At 37.6% G+C, this 19,471-nt stretch overlaps 1 protein-coding gene across 3 annotated transcripts in view; it reads left to right on the top strand.

Annotated features, from left to right (window-relative positions):
* Positions 1–19,471, top strand: part of LOC149540691 (structural maintenance of chromosomes protein 6B-like) — a 142,480-nt gene that overhangs the window by 66,271 nt on the left and 56,738 nt on the right. For all 3 annotated transcript variants that reach the window (XM_089801789.1, XM_089801791.1, XM_089801790.1), the window contains 4 exons: positions 7,482–7,686; positions 7,792–7,923; positions 8,030–8,144; positions 8,597–8,682. In XM_089801789.1, coding sequence (XP_089657915.1) covers positions 7,482–7,686; positions 7,792–7,923; positions 8,030–8,144; positions 8,597–8,682 — 538 coding nt within the window. The remainder of the gene's footprint in view (positions 1–7,481; positions 7,687–7,791; positions 7,924–8,029; positions 8,145–8,596; positions 8,683–19,471) is intronic.

Below are 19,471 nucleotides of genomic sequence, written 5' to 3'. Positions count from 1 at the left end.
CCGGATGAACCCCCAATGGAGGTGATCTAGTTCCAAACAAGTAATCACCTAGTGGAAAACACAACACATGAAACATAATCTGATACCAAACTAAACTCTTTATTCATTAGAAAATTGATTACTTGCAATTTGTTAGGTTGTAAGGCCTTCTCGGTTATAGCCAAATACAAAGCAAGTAATAGTTTGGCAAGATCCCACAAGATCCAACCCAAATCCGAGCGGGAACACAACGACCATCTGGTAGAAACTCCAAGCAAGATCTAAACTTGTGCTCACAAGCCTCCAAGCACCGCAACTACTAGCTGTGCTTACAAATTTGATTCTAAACTCTAATCTCTACTCTTCCTGTATCGATGTCTATAACACTACCCAAGCCCTCCTTAAATACTTGCACGATCACAAGTCAGCTTGTTGCAAATAGAATCATCTAGAACTCAAATAAACATAAAATACCTTAGTCGGCTTACAACCATTATTAAATACACATAGGATAAATAAGCAAGACCCAAATAGGTCCACACACATCCCCACGATTGATCCTTGTCACGATCATGCGCTACATGCATTGAATGTACTAAGTAGGCCGATCAAATCCGCAAGAACATCGTTTGGTGAGCCAAACTGCTGAGTGTCAGGAAAACCACCGAGCAAGCCAAGCATTGCTAAGCAAGCATGTTGACCGAGCTCCCACAAGCATCATCGAGTTCCTTTAGTTGCCGAGTTCCTCGGTCAACACTACTCAAGTTTTGCTGAATAGAATAACAATTGAGCACCATGAGCTTGTCGAGCTCCTTCAATGACCAAGTTCCTCGGTCAACACTGCACTCAGTAATGACCGAGTATTATCGTTTCGTCAATTGAGTTCACCAACTCCAAGGTAAAAACCACTTCAGCATTCATGATTGCTAACTACCCCAAGATTCTCTTGCATCGCTTTGCAAAATGCTTTTGCATCCAAAAAAACCAATTTCATGCTTGCACGAACTTCATCTATGCTTGTTTGTCACTGCAATATGATTTAAAATTCATGATGGTGGTTGCTTGCATGCTTGCTTATGATGAAAACATAAACAATTCATTATAAGTAGATATTATGTTGCATATTTTCCATGAGTTTTCCTCCTTGTCCGCACGTGCTTTTGACTTCCAAAAATCCATTTTTGGGTTTTTCCACCACATAAACACATATTTTGAGCTTAAATGCCACCGAGCAAGCCAAGCATTGCTGAGCAAGCATGTTGACCGAGCTCCCACAAGCATCGTCAAGTTCCTTTAGTTGCCAAGTTCCTCAGTCAACACTACTCAAGTTTTGCCAAGTAGAATAACAATTGAGCACCATGAGCTTGTCGAGCTCCTTCAGTGACCAAGTTCCTTGGTCAACATTGCTCCTTCAGCATACATGATTGCTAACTACCCCAAGATTCTCCTGAATGACTTTGCAAAATGCTTTTGCATCCAAAAAAGCCAATTTCATGCTTGCACGAACTTCATCTATGCTTGTTTGTATCCCTGCAATATGACTTAAAATTCATGATGGTGGTTGCTTGCATGCTTGCTTATGATGAAAACATAAACAATTCATTATAAGTAGATAGTATGCTGCATATTTTCCATGAGTTTTCCTTGTTGTCCACACGTGCTTTTGACTTGCAAAAATCCATTTTTGGGTTTTTCCACCACATAAACACATATTTTGAGCTTAAATGTGTGTATCCATTCGCTGTCCCAAAAGTTTCCAATTGTGGTCCATATGCAATGCTTCTCGAAAAAACTTAGTTCTTAAGTTTTTCCTCCTTAAAGAGCTATTTTTATGTATAAAAAGAAGAAAGGACACGAAACAAGTATGATCACATAATGGAGCTTACAAGGAGGTGAAAGAATGATTACAAGCATAGAGTTTTCAAGACAGAATTGGTCAACGAACATTTAATGGAACAATCAAAGATGCATATCCATATTCCGATTCCAGATGCTTCCACTAAACTTGAGCACAAAAATCATAAAACATCAGGCTTCTTGTAGCAACATGAAGACCAATAAGGCATGATGTAATAGAGGTCGTGTCTTGCTAGACACCTAGAAAATTTCCATCATGTATTTGCAATTTGCAATTTACATATTACATTTAATGGGAAAACAAAATGTAATTGCATGTCTTTGTATCACATGCAAAGTTGTAACATGTAATCAAGTTGGAACTGCATTAGGCATGCAACTTTGAATAAGTCAAAGTTAGCTAGGAGTTTGTTTTTGAATAAGTCATGGTGGTTGAGGGTTTTCCTTTTCTCTCCACCTTTCTCTCTCTGCTTTTCCTATATAAAGGAGAGAGTTCATTGTAAATAATCATCTTTTGACAAGGTGAGAAAATTCTACCAATTTTGTATTGTGCACTCTTAAGACTTTGTGCTTGGATATAAATCAGATTGCTTTCAATTAAAGAGGTAGATTGTTTTGAGACTTTGTGCCAATTCAAACTGTTACATGACAACATTTTCTTCGGTTGATTGTGAGTTTTTGCTTTCATTCAAGAGGGATTTGGATTCAATTGTGTAGACTTTGAGCTGCTTATTGCATTCAGAGCCAATTTGAACTTTTGAAGACTTTGTGTTACAAAGCATAAATTGTGATAGATAGTAGTGGCTGCAATCACTTAGAGCTGAAGACTTTGGGCTTCAATTGTAAGTTTTTTTTATTTAATTTGAGAGTATCTAGTAAAAGACTTTGTGCCTTACTGACTATTCTTCTTGAATCCTCACGAGACAACTGCATAAGACTTTGGGTTCTTATTTTTGCTTTACAAAATATAAAAATGTAAACTGCTGCCACTGGTATCGTTCTTATGTTAATTCCAAGTTCACCAGTATTATCGTAGCTATAAGACACTTTTTGTTAAGTTAGAAAGTAATAGTTGTATGCAAATGATTCCTGAAAAAGGATGAGTTGATTAATAAAACTGCCCTTTTTGTAATTTCAGTTAAGTTTTCGTTGAAGCCGCATATGGTAAGAAGGGAGCCTCCCCTATTGCTGAGAGAAGATGGATATCTCACTACACTTTTGCATAAATTGACAATTTTGTAAGTTGTGGTCATAGTGACTTACAAAATTTTAGCCGCAAAGGCAAAGCCCCTCATGAGGATCAACCCAAGTAGTGTGGATATACTCCCTGTATGTGTCCAATCTGTCGTGGAAATTCAACTCCTACCGAGATAGAAGGAGATGAAAGTGGGCATCCAATCAGTACCTAAAAGGAGGGAGATGGTGAAGCTCGATCCTGATCAAACCCAGAAGAGTAGAAACCTGAGAAAACTAGCATTGAGCCTGACTCAAGGAGTGGGAAATTGCAATAGCCTCTGAGGAGCAGTAGGCGAGGTAGGAATATTTGTGACACCTCTCAAGAGAGTCCACAAAGCATTGTAGACAATGTAAGAACCAAACCAGGTCGAAGATGGTATCAAGTTTGAAATGGTGGGCTCCAAACTCAACATGTAGAATACTATGAGGGATAGACTACTTTCATTTGATGACATGTATAAGGAGTAGAGTTTGGACCTTCTCAACTGAGGCCCAAGTGGACTCCAACAAAGAGGGCCCCTAAATAATTGAGCCATAGATCATCGCCGGTCTAATTAGAGTGTCCATAAGAGCCAACTCTAATGTGGTGTCTTGGAAGTTGTGCCAGAAATATTGCTTCTCTAGAAGGGCCAAAGAGCCATACCCTTTGTTAACGCGAGGTTGAAGGGTGCTCTCATGTTGAAGCAAGGGCCAAAAATCTTGACTCCTAAAAATGTTTATGAAGAGGAGATCTCAACCTCAATACCTTGGGAAAAGATGCAAAGATGAGAGATCTTAAGACTATTGAAGACTAGTACCTTAGTCTGACCTAGGTTAACTATGAGCTGCCACTTGACACAAAAAGAAGCAAGGTCATCAAGAAGTCTTTGCAGTCCCTTTGGAGAGGAGGTCAAGAGAACTACATCATCCACAAAGAGCAAGATATAAATTAAAACTCGGTGCAAAGAACAACTATCACTTGGAAGTGATTGCTCATGAAGAAATGTGTCAAGCTTATCATTTCGAGCCTAAACAATTTAGGGGACAAAGGGTAACCTTGCTTCACTCCGATAATGCTCCAGATGAAGGCCAAAACCTCATGAGGGTTCTTGATGCGACCAACAAGCATCTCGTAGAGTCTCATGATGGTGGTCAAGAGAGTCTCAAAAATACCAATCTTACAAATTTTTTGAAAGAGGGACATCCTAGGCATAGAGTCGAAAACTTTGCGGAAATCCACAAAGAAACAATAGACCTTCAAGGAGCAATCTTGAGCCTCCTCAATAATAGTCATGAGAGTCAAAATGCGGTCCATGGTTTGAATCTAGCCTGCGCCCTAGCCTGAATATGAAATTTTGGTCCAACTCATGAGAGAAAAGAGCATGCAAAATTGTGAGGTAAGATTTAGAGGAAGTATGTCCAACCATGATAGTCTTGTAGTTTTTGGGATTTGAGACTAGGCCAATCTTGTGTATTGGGTGTATGATATGACACAACCAAGGACGAGGGAACTCCCTGCAAACCTCTTTGTTGAAAAGATTGGCGAGGAAGGAGCCAAATACTATGATGTCGTACGTGAAGAGTTCTTCTTGGAGCCCTGCTTCGTCCACAACTCTACTGCTGTTCATGGTTCTAACAACCTCTTTGATGTTGGTGTAGGTGGAAAGATGGCAATGGGGGCAAGGGGTGACAAGGACGGAAGGCTGGCCAGGGATATCGTACAAAGTGGAGGTGTGGGAGACCAGAAATAATTTTTTACCAATATGAAAGTATGAATTAAATAGAAAAATCTCAAGGACAAAACCTCTCATATAACAGAATTTCATGGACAAAAACCTTTGATTTATTAAGTTGGTGGAGGAAAACCCATAACTTTACCAAAAGTATTCCAAGGCATTTGTATAAAAATAATTGCTGGAAATATTCATGAATAAGTTTATGTTCTTAAGATAAATAAGATAAGATAAGATAAATGTATTAAGTTTATGTTCTTAAAGTAATTTTCTAAATACAAATCTGAAAAATATATCAAAATTGTGGTGTAAATATAAATAACATGTAATTAATCATGCAAGCCATATGGTGGGTGGATATATATATTTAAAACAAAAATAAGGAAATCTTAGAATGAGACATTACAAGCATCTATGTAGGTGTCCCCAGAATAGGTGGTTGAGAGGCACTTGAGAGTTGTTTTAGATAAAGGTGCTCAAAATCAACTCATACTTCATAAGATATACACCAAGTTCCTAAGAAAATGTATGTCCCCTTTTTTATTCTATAATTTTCTATTAGTGTTGGCTTATTATTGGGGTTTTTCAAAGATTTCCAAATTAGTTGGGAGAGTTCCAATGGTCTTGGAGAGCTCAACTTTCGGTTTTCTTGGCGTCCAATAATGGTTTGTGGTTGTTGGCATTCTAGTTGGTGGAATGCTTGTTATAGCATATTTGGCCTTAAAGGTTGTTCTCAGTGTTTTTTTGTAACACAATGCTTAGTAAGTGCTTGTTATTTCCCTCAACATTATTCTTTAGTGTTAGTTATATCTCAACGTTTCTGTTCCAGTTTTCAGTGGTTTGGCAACACTTCCCGCATTTTGGTTTGCGTTAGTATTTTCTCTTAAGTAATAAAGCAACACTTAATATTCACTTTAATGTGTTATATTATAAAGTTGTGTTATGCCCTTAAGGTGGACGCATATGAAATGGATAAAGGGGACTTAAGTAGTCATATACTGTTAAAGGGCTTTTTGAGGGAAGATGAAATGATTTGAATCGAAATTGTTCTAATTCTCTCCAACTTGATGGAAAAGGGTTTTGGCTCTCTCTTCATTCATTTAGAGTTGCATCCACACAAAGATGTTGTTTGATTGAACATTGAGTTGTTCCAGGAGTTGATTAGGGGCATAAAGCGTTCTCAATCTACATTGGTTATGGTGGGGGAAGATTCATCCTAGCTAGTTTGGTTTTTAGACACAGGAAACATATTTGTGTTTATGGAATGTAGGGTTTCACAAAAAAAGAAGGTTTTTGAGGTTAATTGATTTTGAAAATTTCATAAGTTATTTGTGATATTTCTTTGGCATTTTGGAAGTTGTTTTGAGCAGGTTGTAGGTGACTTTGGTGCTGGTTGTTCATCATTCCATGCCTGGCCAACCACTCCTTTTTGAATGCCAAGGTCAATGGAATGACATTTGATTTTGGCTATTGCTGCTTTGGTCTTCTCATTGCCGGGTGGACCCCTTGCAATCACTTCAGGGCAGTTATTAGTGATTATTATTTTTCTAGAGCAAATCACCCCTTTCTAGCAGTCTGTACAAGTGTGGGTGGTGCTTTGGATATTGTGTCAAGGATTTTTGGGTGAGTTTGGTGGTCACAATCCCCTCCAAAATTGGCGCTTAGACCTCTGGAAATGATTGCTGGGGATAATTGATGCATGTTACTGGCAAAAAGGAAGTCACGATTCTCTAGTTCTTTGGTCCTTGCATGAACAGTGCCTCTGTTTTGCTTTTTTGGAAGGTCTGGGTCAGTTTTTTGGTCATGGGAGTGGACTTATCTTGCTGGGAGTGGTAAGTTTGATGGTTTGGGCATAATTGAAGAGTTTGGCTGTGTTGGTAACTTGGTAGAACTCCATTGGCCCACTTGTTTCAATTGGAAACTTTTATATGGGAAATGAATGTCAATTTTGGTGTCTTCTGTCGACTTTCCTCTCTTTAGACCTGCATTTGATGCACTTTGGTGCCTATGGTTTTTGGTTTTATTGTATCATTTTCTATTATTATGTCTGTTTTAAATTTTTTAACTTCCATGGATATTTTAAAACCATATTCAGGTGAACAATGAAAAGAAGTAATTTAGAATTGTTATCAGCAAGAAGCTCTCTATTTGCATTGATACGATGACCTTTCAATAGGGAAAAAATCAAAAAAATGTTCTAGGGGGTGGTGTTACAGATAAGTGTCACAAGTTGATAATTGCCATTCCCTGTTTATGGAATCATGATAGAATTTCAAGTCTAGATTCTTCTTCTCTTTTTGGGAGCATATATTTGTCACAAATATACATTTACATATACAAAAAACAAGATTTGCATGGCCATTGAGGTCTGTTTAACATTAAAAAGAAACAAGCAACAATGCATCATATATGTTACTTAATAACAGCTATGACCTATTAGCCCAACAATAAAAATCACCACCATACCTGTTTTAGTAGAACTATACAATGTCTTCTGACGATAGATGAGATGTAATAAACAATGCATTTTAATAAGGAAAAATACAGCACAATGTTAAAAAATAATTTTAATGTCATTTGAGAATGCTATGGTCTCATGCATGGAAATAACAAACAACTCTACAGCAGCAAATTATTTTGATTATTTTTCCTTTTTTCTTTTATATTGGAGAAATGACAAGTGAAACATCCTGACAGGTTTACAAGAGGATCTGTTCAAACTACGCTTCCTCCTGATCGGAGGATCCGATTAGGGCGTCTCTGTGCTGCAATTGGAGAGAAGATTGATGAATATGAGAATGAAGCTTCAAAGATATTAGAATCAGTAAGGTTCTTGGAAAACCAAAAATCTAGAGCCGAAAAAACATTAAGGGATTTAAGAGACAATTTGCAAACTACAAAGGTAAGTATTTCTTATCATATTTTTTGTTGCTTCAGTTTGTAAGAAAGGTAATAATATTTTGTTGCATTGTTTCATCAAACTGACTTGAAATGGTATTATTTCCAGAGGCACCGGGCTGAGCTAGAAAGACATGTTACATCAAAACAACATGATTTATGGGATCTAAAGAGTTCAGCTGAAGTGGAGGCTACTGGAGATTATAGTTCAAATGTAGATGAACTTGAACAAGATATTACCGTAAGTTCTTAACCATTTCATTTAATTAATGCTTTTATGTTGATTTAGGTGATATATCTTTATCTGCTGATTCCATATCCATATAACATCTTGGCTGGCATTCTAGGAAGTTCAAGCTGAAATACAGCAAAAGGAGGACTTGATTGAGAAGCATAAGATAAGAGTGCTGCAAGCTCAAAAGAAAGCAGATGATTGTAAACTCGCGTTTGATACATTATGTGGTATGTATCTAAGATTCAACTCTGATTGTTTACATAATTGGTGGTGTTTACGTCTATTATAAGAATATTGAACTGCCAAATCTGCACTTTTGACATCTATTGACCTGAAGATCCCTATCAAATCATGTCTGTAATCATTAAACAATAAGGATATTGTAATAGTTTAAAGTGATTTGATTGTATTATGACATCCTTACATTTTGGAAAACATCAAGCAGTGAATCAAATGCGTAGATGGCTACCACATATAGCTTTTAGTTCTTGATTTGTCTAGATGGAAATTTGTAGAACTATAACTTTTTAAGAATTCTTCAGAAGACACAGTGGATACATTGGTTCTGTGTCATGTTGTTGAACTTGCATTCTTTAATGTTACATATAGGCATATCTTCTATTATAGTTTTGTAGCCTGTAACTTTCTAATTGAGCTTCTTGCATTCATAAACATTTAGATTCAGCAAGCGTTGACATAGAGGCTTTTAAAGAAGCTGAACGGGAATTGCTATCAGCCGAAGATGCTCTAAGCACAGCAGTTGCAGTAAGAACTTTTATAGTGAATGGCATTCTATATACATTGTGCTGATATTATTACAGTATTTACACTTAATGTAGATTTGTTATTTTATGAACAGATCCTTGATCTAGTATCTACATCTTTAGTTTATCAACTTGATTGGTTTTGTTTATTTCATGTGGATGATAGACTTTGACTGTACCTTCATTTTATCTTTCTCTGTTTCTTACTAAAGCATGACAATTTATGTTTGCGTTGAATTTGTTCCTACTATATTATGATTTCTTGACTTGCTTTTCTATTCTACTTCTATTGTGGATTCAGTTGTTGCTCCCTATTTAAGTGAACGTTTCAGGTTATGAGATTAGTTTTTATGCTTTCACTTGCTATTCATCCTTCATATTTTTCTTGTTAACCTTGTATGATAGCAATGTTAGCTTACAAATTATGTAATGTCCCCATTATGAAATAGGATTTGATAATAAATAATAATTCAATATTAAGATTTATTAAATAAATTATAAATAATAAAAATTCTAATAAATAAATAAAATATAATTATAATATAAATGAAATATGACTTTAATACTATGTACCCCGGGGAGGCGTCCCCATCCTAAAACATAGAGTTTTAGGATATGGGATGTTCCCTTGCCATCCTCAAAAATTCAAAAAATGGGAGAGACATCCTCGAGATGCCGAGAAGCCGCCGGGAAAAAAAGGGGGACAAACGATCGTCTTCGGGATGGAAGGGGACGTCACAAACATCCCTCGATTGTCCTCGGGACAACCATCCATCCCCCATGAAAAACACCGCCAAAAACAAAAAAAGGGTTATGAGTTAATTTTTTAACATCTATTTGGGCGTTTATTGGGGCTCGCTTCTCCACTTGCCCTAAAAGGTCAAAACAACCACATATGGCAATGTTTGACATTTTTATTTGTTTTGCATTTGGAGCTTGAGTTTATAGCATAAAGCTGGGGTTTTCATTTTGCAGGAAGAGGAGTTTCTTTCTTTGATTCCAAGAGCCTGTGCAAGGGTTTGAGCTTCATCTATTGTGCACCGAATAAGTATGAAAGCCTTTATGCTTCCATTTTCCATTTTAAAAATAGATTTGCAGCTTGAAAGAGTCTAATTGTTTTTCTTTTTTCTCATTGTTTGAGTTTATTTTTTCATGGCATATTTAAATCTTAAAACAAAGTGCAATGAGCAGCAGTGGAAGTAGTAGTAGTGGTGTTTGGGGGTGATATTGATAGTAGTTGGACTGGGAAAAAAGCTAAGCCCAAAACTGATTTATTTAAATGCCCTTCTACCATCATGAGCAAATATGCAAAGGGTTCTTTCAATAGGAAAAAACTCCAATATGTCACACCTAGGCAAAAAAGTAAAAAGAATGCAAGAGGGACTAGGGTGTGAGATTGCCATGTTTGTCTTGATGATTCTAGGGGCAGCTATACAAGGGTGAAGTTGCACTTTTTAGGCATTACATGCCATAGAGTCAAAACTTGTCCTCTGTTGAGTGATGAGGAGAGATTAGAATGACAAAGATTGCACTTAGAGGTTGAATTGGGGGGGGGGGGGGGGGGGGAATTTGACAATGACATCACCATCTATTCACTCACAATCATCTAGGCTTATGTCTTCCACCATTGGTACTAGTGGCAGCCTTGCTGAGACTAGAGGGAAGAGGAAGATGGGCAGTGGTGAGAAGGGCTCGGTGGAAAGTTTGTTTAATGCGTAGGCAAAGGAAGCTTGTGAGGCATCCATTAGTAAATGCTTTTTTGCTAATGGTATGCCATATCATGTAGCCCGTTCTACTTATTTTAAAGGAATGGTGAAAGATATATTGACTATGAATCCCTCATTTGTACTTTCTGGTGAGCATAAGATATAAACCACCATCCTAGATAGTGAGTACTCAGATTGCTTTATTGTTTGAGGATATTAAACGTAGTTGGGTTAGGACGGGTTGCTCTATTGTGATGGATAGGTGGACCAATGTTAGACATCGACCACTCATCAATATCATTGTCACATCCCTTGTTGGCTCTTATTTTTTGAAAGCCATTGATTTGCATTTGTGTGCAAATCAACCGGTTTGATGGTAGAGGGTGCTTACAGGCACATTTTTTGGACCTCTTGTGTTTATGCATTAAAGGACATAGGGAAGATTGATTGGGTGAAATAGGTGGTGTTAGAAGCTAGAGAAGTGCAAATGTCTATTTGCAACCACCCCACTTAACTTGCTCTATTCAAGTCCTTCTCTAAGGAGTTCCTCAAACTAGCCGAGAGAAGGTATGCCAATTTTAATTATAGTTTAGTTTGCTTTATTTACAATTGTTACAAACTTACATGTGATGTGTTAATGTTTAACTTTATTTTAATTTATAATTTGTCTCTATAGGTATTGCACATACTTCATCTTGATGGAGATGATGATTGAGGTGCATGAGGCTCTCAACTTGATGGCGGTGAATCAAGAGTGAGCACGATGGTCCAATTCTAAGTCCTCTAAAGGAAAATTGGCGAAGCAAAGGATCCTTGACGAAAACTAGTGGTCCACAGTGAAGTAGATTGCCGATTTTAAAATTAAATGCTAGTTTTTTTCTTGCTGATTTTCATTCTAGTTGTCATTTTAATTTTTGTTTGCATCTTGTAGATATATTTGGTTTGTAATAGCAACCATTGAAGATGTCATTAGATATGTGGATACTGACTCTCCTAGTCTTGGAGAGATATATGAGACTTTTGACACCATGTTGGGGAAGATGAAGAAAATTGTTGCAACAAAGGATCATAAATTGGGATTTTATTAGGAGTATATTAGGCCTTTTGTGACGTGGAGGTGAAACATAATGAATACCCTGCTTCATATGGCAGCCTTTGCTCTAAATATCAAATGGTATGTAGAGTTGGATGGTAGGGGCCTCCCATGTGATGATCTTGAGGTATTGGATGGCTTCACAAAAGCTATTGATAAGATGTATCCAGCTCAAGTGGCCTCTTCTCTGTTGGAATCATTACTGCCGTTACACCAAAAGCTTGAGTTGTCAATGAACGTCACAACAACCAGAGACAAGGATCCACGGGAGGTGGTTAAGTACATGTCACAAATCATTGGTTTATGCTGGACAATAGCTTCAACTAGAGGGGACAATGGCACAAACCTCCCAACAATCCCCCCTCAGGATGACTCGAGGGATTTGAAACCCTAACCTAGCGCTCTGATACCACTTGTTGGAATCACCACTGCTGTTACACCAAAAGCTCGAGTTGTCAATGAATGTTACAACATGTAGAGACAAGGATCTACAGGAGGTCTATGCTGAACGGTACCTTCAACTAGAGGAGACTGAGGCACCACCTCCCAACATACACTTAGTGCATAGTTTCTTGACTTCACCAACCTTCGTGGCCCAAACTTGAGTAAGCCACAAGCAAGGTTGGATAGAGTGGTTTTGGCACAGAGAGATCCTATTGGATGGTGGACTTGACATGGGAGAGATATGACAGAGTTGAAAATACTTGCCAGTTGCCTCTTGGCATAGGTTGCTACTTTCTCAATTGTAGAGAAGAATTGTTCGACATATTCATTTATCGACTCCATCAAGAGGAATAGCCTTACCTCTAAACGAGCAAAGAAGCTAGTGGTAGTGCATCATGCTCTTCGACTTGCGAATTTTCAGACTCTAGAGTATAGGTAGACTCTAACTTTGTTGTGGGATGTTGATTTTGAGGATGTGGCCCAGATAGATGAGGATGAGACAACACCAAGATTGGTTGGGGTTCCATTGGATGATGCTTCTTGTAGAGCATGATAGTGAGGATGAGAACTCTGATTTTGATGCCATGGTGGCATAAGCAGAATAGGAGCAACAATTTGCTTCATTTTTCTATATTTTGTTTTTTTATGTTGAATTTCAACATGATGAAACATTATGGCAGCCCTCAAGCCTTTGGGCGCATTTAGACCTCCAAATCTCTATGATATTGTTCACTGGTAAACTTATATTTTTGTTTATGTATTGATATGCATATTGCCAATTGAGTACTGAATCGGTCATTATTTCCTAGATGGCATTCAAATGGTGTATGTTAAGGTTCTATAATGTTTAAATGACATGCTTTGTGCTTAGTTTCATATGAAAGACATGTATATTTGCAGGTTTCAGTGTATGTTTGCAAATTTTCCTACATTTATATAGCTGTCCCCATTTGCTGCCCCCTTGTCCCGTCCCCAAAATTGGCAAATTTTTTTGCTGTCCTGAAAACTCGTCCCATTATCCCCTACCGTCCCTGTCCTAGAAACTCGGGGGAATATAACTTTAATATAATAGAGAAAAAAATAATAAATAATAAATATTAAAAATTTAATCTATTATCATTTATTATAATGCAATATTATCTATATTATAACATGTACCATATATCAAGTATTATCATATGATAATATGTCAAATATTGTATAACTTGTATTAGATATCCTAGAATTCAATAGATACCATAAAATATAACATATATATCCCAATATAAATATCAAACGACAAAAGTAATCAAAAAATATAATGATTATTGACGAGGCAATGACACGCTTAAACAAACAAAGGATCACACAAACGAAGCATCATGACCATTGTCAAGAGCCTCTCCCCTGACACAGATATGTGGTAGATGATAACAACGAAGAAGGAAGGAGCAGGGGATATTTATTTACAATCACTGGGTTGTATCTAGGACAGTTGGTAGACAAAAGGTAGAGGGAGTCACATTATCACCCAAACGATAGCTATATATAGATGAAGTAGGTAATCAGAGTTGTCTTCTTATTCAGTGCCCACAATGTGAGAGGATGGTATTGTTGTGAGGTTTTCATACCATCGCACCAATATTTTTGGGGACCCCCTTTTTCGGGTAGGCCTTGGCAATTTTCGAAGGTGTTGTAATTCTCAGTTTGCCTTAGCAAATTTTTGGGGTTGTCCAAAGGTTTTTGAATTGACGATTTACACCTAAGACGCCTTCAGGCCAGGAGGGGATTTTGTTTGTTTTCACTCGATGCGAAACTTGATTTTCTGGAACACGTAATTTTGTCCTTAGGCCAAACAGATTCAACAACATTTTTTCGATGGTTAAAATAATATCTAGTAGGATAAATTTGCAAATTTCGGACTTTGATGGTTTTTTTTGAAAAATTTGATATAATTGTATAAGTTTGAGCATTTTCAAAATGAATTTTAAAATTTAGTCGTTTTGGAAAATCGTGAAATTTTTCAGTGAAAAGAAATTTTAATAGTGAAATTGAATTTAGGGTTTGAATTTCTAGTGCTAGGAAAAGGATTCATTTTATTAAAAAATTGAAAGTGTATTGCAAAATTGAAATTGGATTAAATTGCAAAATCTCAGTAATTTGGTTGAAATTTTGCCTAGAGGATTTTGGAAATGTTAAAGGAAATTGATAATTTGGAATTGAAAATTGATTTTGGCTTGCTAGATTCGATTTTAATGATATTTTAATTGCCAAAATGTTGTTAAATGAAAATTTTGACATTTCCTAAGCTTATCTTATTTCTATTTTACAATTTTGGATCAAATTGGCAATTAAATGAGTGGGGCTTAATTTTTTTCATGTTTTATTTAAATTTGGGCCATCTTTGTGGGTTTAACTTAAATTTTGTTTCCCTCCAAGCAGGTCGGCTCACTTTGGAGATAAACAGGAGGATAGAAGAAGGGGCTTCCCCCTTCTTATTTCCTCATACTTTCGCACCTCCTCTTGCTTGGTTGAGTGATTTCTTCCTTACAATTGGGCGTTTTTTTGCCCTAAAGCGAATTTGGAGGAGGTTTGATTTTTTTGCAAGATTGGCAGTGATTTTGGGGTTTGATTTTTCTCCTAGGGGCGTGACTTTTTTTTCCCTCTAGCTACATTGATTTTATTTGGTGGAGAGGCAAGGAGATTTGAGATCTGATTTTTGGCAATTGTGGGTGAATCTAGAAGGTTGAAATTCAGATTTAGAGTAGACTTTTCTGCCGTAGGGCAGCAAATTTCCGTTAAGTTGGGCGATTTTTACAAGAAGGTCGAAATTTGGTGAAAGGAGCAGATTTTCGCAAGTAATTCATTTGCTAGGGCATCACATTTTGCAAGGAGGATTGAAATTTCTGAAATCAAATCTGAATTTGAAGGGGCCCGATTGTTGGTAGAAGGCAGATTTAAGGTAAGATTTTTGTTCATTTTTTGAGGTAAAGATTGGTTTTAAAGTCGGATTTTATTCCTTGTTCTTGCTTGGTTCGTTTTCCTTATCTTTTTCTTGCACTTTTCATCCACCGCTTCATCATTTCCATTGATAGGCAGAAGTTGGGAGATATAAGTGTAGATTTCATGATAGGACACTTGAAGAGGTAGAAATAAGCTAGACCACCCTAGGATTGAAGTTGAGAGATATAAGTGTAGTCCATCCTAAGGTAATGAAGAGGCAGAAATAAGTGTAGTCCTTGTCTGATATTGTTACCAAGTCCATTATTTTTGATGAAGGGAAGATAGTGTTGGCTAACATCAGCGGACAAGTGGTCGAAGAAGTATTCAGTATTCCTCGTATAAAGGCATGACAGTGGTAATGATGGATCAGGCAGCTAAGTTCTTTTAGGATAATTGAATGCCTATTTCATTCATCTAAAGCAGAATTAGCTACACAAAGGCAAGAAGGGAGTTACCAAGTCGTCAAAGCTCACCAAGTCAGATTTCAAATCAGAGTATGGCGACCTTATTGTGCTTCTTAGCTGAATCATGGGTGTGGCTCAAGGTATGCAATTCGAGAACTGGATGTACTATTTTATTGATGAAATTGAAAATGGAAAGAGAAAATTTGATTGGGCTAGAATTATAAGTGAAAATTTGATTTGGATAGAATTATAAGTGAAAATTTAGAGTTGCAACTAAGGACAATACAAATTCAAAAGCAATTCTACATGGGGTCCTACCTTTTCTATTTGATTGCGAGACTCTATGAAAATCCTGGAGTTAAGGCCTTAGGTGTGATTGGCAATGGGCTGAGGCAATGTTTGGTGCATGAGTGCTATCTACAACTTAATTTGCACAAAACCAAAGATTATAAGATGTTTTATGATGCCTTTGCTATGAAGACAGTAAGAATATTACAAGGGACACCTGCTAGGAGGCTCTTATTAGAAGCGGAAGCAAAAGTTAAGAAGTATGGGAGTTGGTTCATCCAATTTCTGCAATTCACACATATTAGAGTAGGAGGAAGTACAGTTTGTCCCAAGAGACTTCCAAGGTACCCACCTGACAAAATAGTTTTGATGGAGTTGGCTAGGCAACTTGGACATTATGATAAGATGATGAAACTTAAAGGTGAGACAGGGATTACCTTCTCATTTGGAATAGGCAATGATACTTATCCCAATCCTATCGCCTTTGCAGCTGTGGAGAAGGAGTTAGAACGGTATCGTCTAGGATGGTATAGAGCAAGACAGGGATTCAATCCTAATGGTCTTATCAAGGCATCTCACGAAAACACATTCAAACATATTCCTACCATATAATATTTTTGGGCCAATGCACAAGATGACTTTAATGTGAGGAAGCTAGCTTTCTCAAGATTGTCAGTGGGCATGATGAGGGCAATTAGATGGAGAGGCCTTGATATTTTCGATCAATTGGAAGATGATGAAAATGTACTAAGGGAAGATTATGATAGAGTGGATGGAACAGAATTGGGTCTAGTGGATTGGGATGATCATCGGGATCCTTCCTTAGAGGCAATTACAAGGACGGTTGATCTACACAGTGAGTCATGGTACAATGAGAAGTTAAGGCAATTACAAAGTCGGAAGGTATGCCTTACTTATGAGATGATGAAACTAGAGGAAAGGGGTCTAGCGGAGTCAATTGGACATAAAGGTTGGGGCAGTAGCCAGTAACAAAGTACAGTTAAGAGCAAGAAGAGAAATTTGGAGGTTAAGAAAAGCAAAAAACATCAGGAGCCTCTAGCAAAGAGACAAAATTCATCATTGTCAAGGGAGAGCATAATTGAGGCTAGGAGCCAAGAGGTTAAAACAAGTGGACAAAGGGTCTCGGTAGAGGTGAGCTCTAATTAAGAATCAAGTGGTTACAGTAACAGTACTGAATACTCTCCTCTCTCGGAGAACCAACATAGAGATGGTATGATAGTAACTAGTGAAGTCTTAAGAGGATAGGCCAATTGATATTGAGGAAGTAAGCCAAGTGCCTGAGGCTATTGGTGATGCTTTGCTAGTCAAACCGAATCTAGATTTGGGGAGATGCACTACACCACTATGGTTAAGGCAAATGCTTATGCCAAGAGGCGAGGTGGTGATTGTCCAAACAGTTGAAGATATTCAAGGGTCAGTGGAAATGGAAGACAGTGAGAAACATAAACAAATTGCAAATACGGTGGCAAACGTAATCTGGAGCGATGATGAGGGTCATCGAATAGTTCAGATTGCTATGCCAAAGGTTAGCAAAGCAGTGTATGAGACTATAGCCCAGGAGTATGAGATAGTAGAGCATAACTTGGGAAGAATCACAGATGACATGGAGTGCGAGGAGATCCAAGAAGGTATGGTTTTAATTAGAGAAAGGTTGAGGAAGGAAAACGATAGGATTGTAAAGTTGGAGGCTGAAAACAAGTATTGGAGAGATTGCGAGCCTATCCAACAGTTGCATTAGGCAACCCTTCCACAAGACAATGGGAGCAACATAGAAGAGATATCAGCTCAGCTGCATGAAATCAAAGATTGGATCAGTGATGTATTTCAAGATGGGCAAAATTTCTTGCCTTCCTTTATCTCGACATTCAGGTCATTGGTGGCTATTAGAGACAAATTCAAAACATTTGAAGGGGAGTGGAAGGATTTCCTTCCAGTCAAGGACTTAGCCGTTCCCAGGCTACGAGCATTTATTGGGCTACCGAAGAGATATTTGGAGAGAACCAAGTTGGCGGATGAAGGAGAAATGAGTACGGTGGAGTCGTGGTATGTTGCCTCATCGAGGATACTTGAAGAGATTCAGAATGAGATTGCACAACACAGCTCAGGCGTTGACACTTCCATTTCAACCATGTTGGGTGATGCTGGGGTTGCACTTGATTTCAAAGATATCAAAGAGGAGGGCCTCAATGAGACAGAGTTTGGATCGAGATTGGATGAGTTGGGGAAGGTTGCCATCAGGAAGGAACATTTGGGCACCCTTGCCTCCCTCAGTGCCTTTATCGGATATGTGAAAGAATATGAGAAGGATCATGAGAAGACACTGCAAGCAACAAACAACATGATGAATTCAGTTGAGCTCAAGATGAAGCACACGCCTTGCCCTCCCATGAAGGAAGTCAACGACAGGCTAGCCAAGTTCATTGCCTTGGCTAAGAAGATGAAATAAAGGTTAGAATTATATTAGAAGATCATTTGATGTAAGCCCAAGTGGCAAATTCTCCTCTCCTCTTGGGTAGGATAGGTGTTTGATTCTGATTGGCCACTATTTTGGTGCCTTTTCATTGGTTGCCACTTTTCCTTTTTTACATTGGTCCATTGATGAGGTGGCATCTTCTCAATGGCGATGGGGTGGCAACCCTAATTAGGGTTTCTGGGATTTGATCCGATCGTTGATTTTGCCTCTTAATCTTTACCGTTGGTTGTGATTTTGGCCTCTATATGAGGCCATTTGCTCTCATTTGTAAAGGGTTGAAGAAAATTGTTGCTTAAGATAATACCAAAATTGCTTCTCTTATCATTGTTGTGTCTTGCATGGTGATTAAGAACACTTGGTGTTATTGCATGGTTTCTACTTCCAATAGTTAAAGTTGAATTCCATTGAAGTTGTTAAAGTAGATTTTATTTCAAGGAAGTTTTTAAGCAAGAGTAAGAGTAGATGGATAGTTGTATGTTGATATTAATGGATGTTTGATAGGGATCCATAAACTAGGCCACTAGCATCCTAGCGGCTTGTTGGGAAGCCTTGTGCGGTAATCTAGTCTTTTTCCCTTGAATCATTGCATCTATAGAGGTAGAGCCGCTGGTAAGCTTTCGTCAGATTTGATCTCGGTCCATTTGCTAATCTTTCCATTCATAGGAGTAGAAGTAAAGCAGCGAGTAGTGTAGTAGTTGGAATCCATTCTTGGAGAAAGTTAGAAAATTAGAAGCATTGCTGGTGGACATATCCTCCATCATTACCATCAACATCATTTGACACTCGTATACATTGCAAAGCTAGATTTCATCATCACAACAAAAGTTCGACATCCTTGAAAGAACAACGTAAGCCCACATACGTGATTAACTAGCAAATCACATTAATATAACTGAGTTAGTATGCACACGTGTAAGGAACCTTGGAGTTTTTTCTCATTTTCATCATGAGTATTTACTTTTCAAGAGAGGGATTGAGTGTTTGATATTCCATATCGAGTATTCAATTGCTATATGTTATGTAGTGGTACAAAACTGACATCAACAGGTATCAGTCTAATAAATACACATAAGAAGAAGACGACAACTTAGGTAAATTGCTGTAGAGTGTTGCAGAAGCAAGCATGACCTCTCCTTCTTATTGCACATTATAATTAGAGGTAGTGACTCAATTGTCATCAGCAACTAATAAGGAGATACCAAGGAACGGTGATAAATATTAAGCATGAGACTATTACTAATGATCATTAGTATCAGGTCATACCACTGGTTACTCACCATAAGTAAGAATGGTCAATAGATTACTGCATGCTTGACAGCAGAATAATAGCAAGGATATACAGAATTAATCAGAAACAATGATCAGATTAGATAAATTAA

Source organism: Cupressus sempervirens, chromosome 9 (assembly GCF_028749045.1).
Source record: "Cupressus sempervirens isolate cs-2001-9-10 chromosome 9, ASM2874904v1, whole genome shotgun sequence".
Lineage (NCBI taxonomy): Eukaryota > Viridiplantae > Streptophyta > Pinopsida > Cupressales > Cupressaceae > Cupressus > Cupressus sempervirens.
This window is presented reverse-complemented; position numbering and strand designations above follow the sequence as displayed.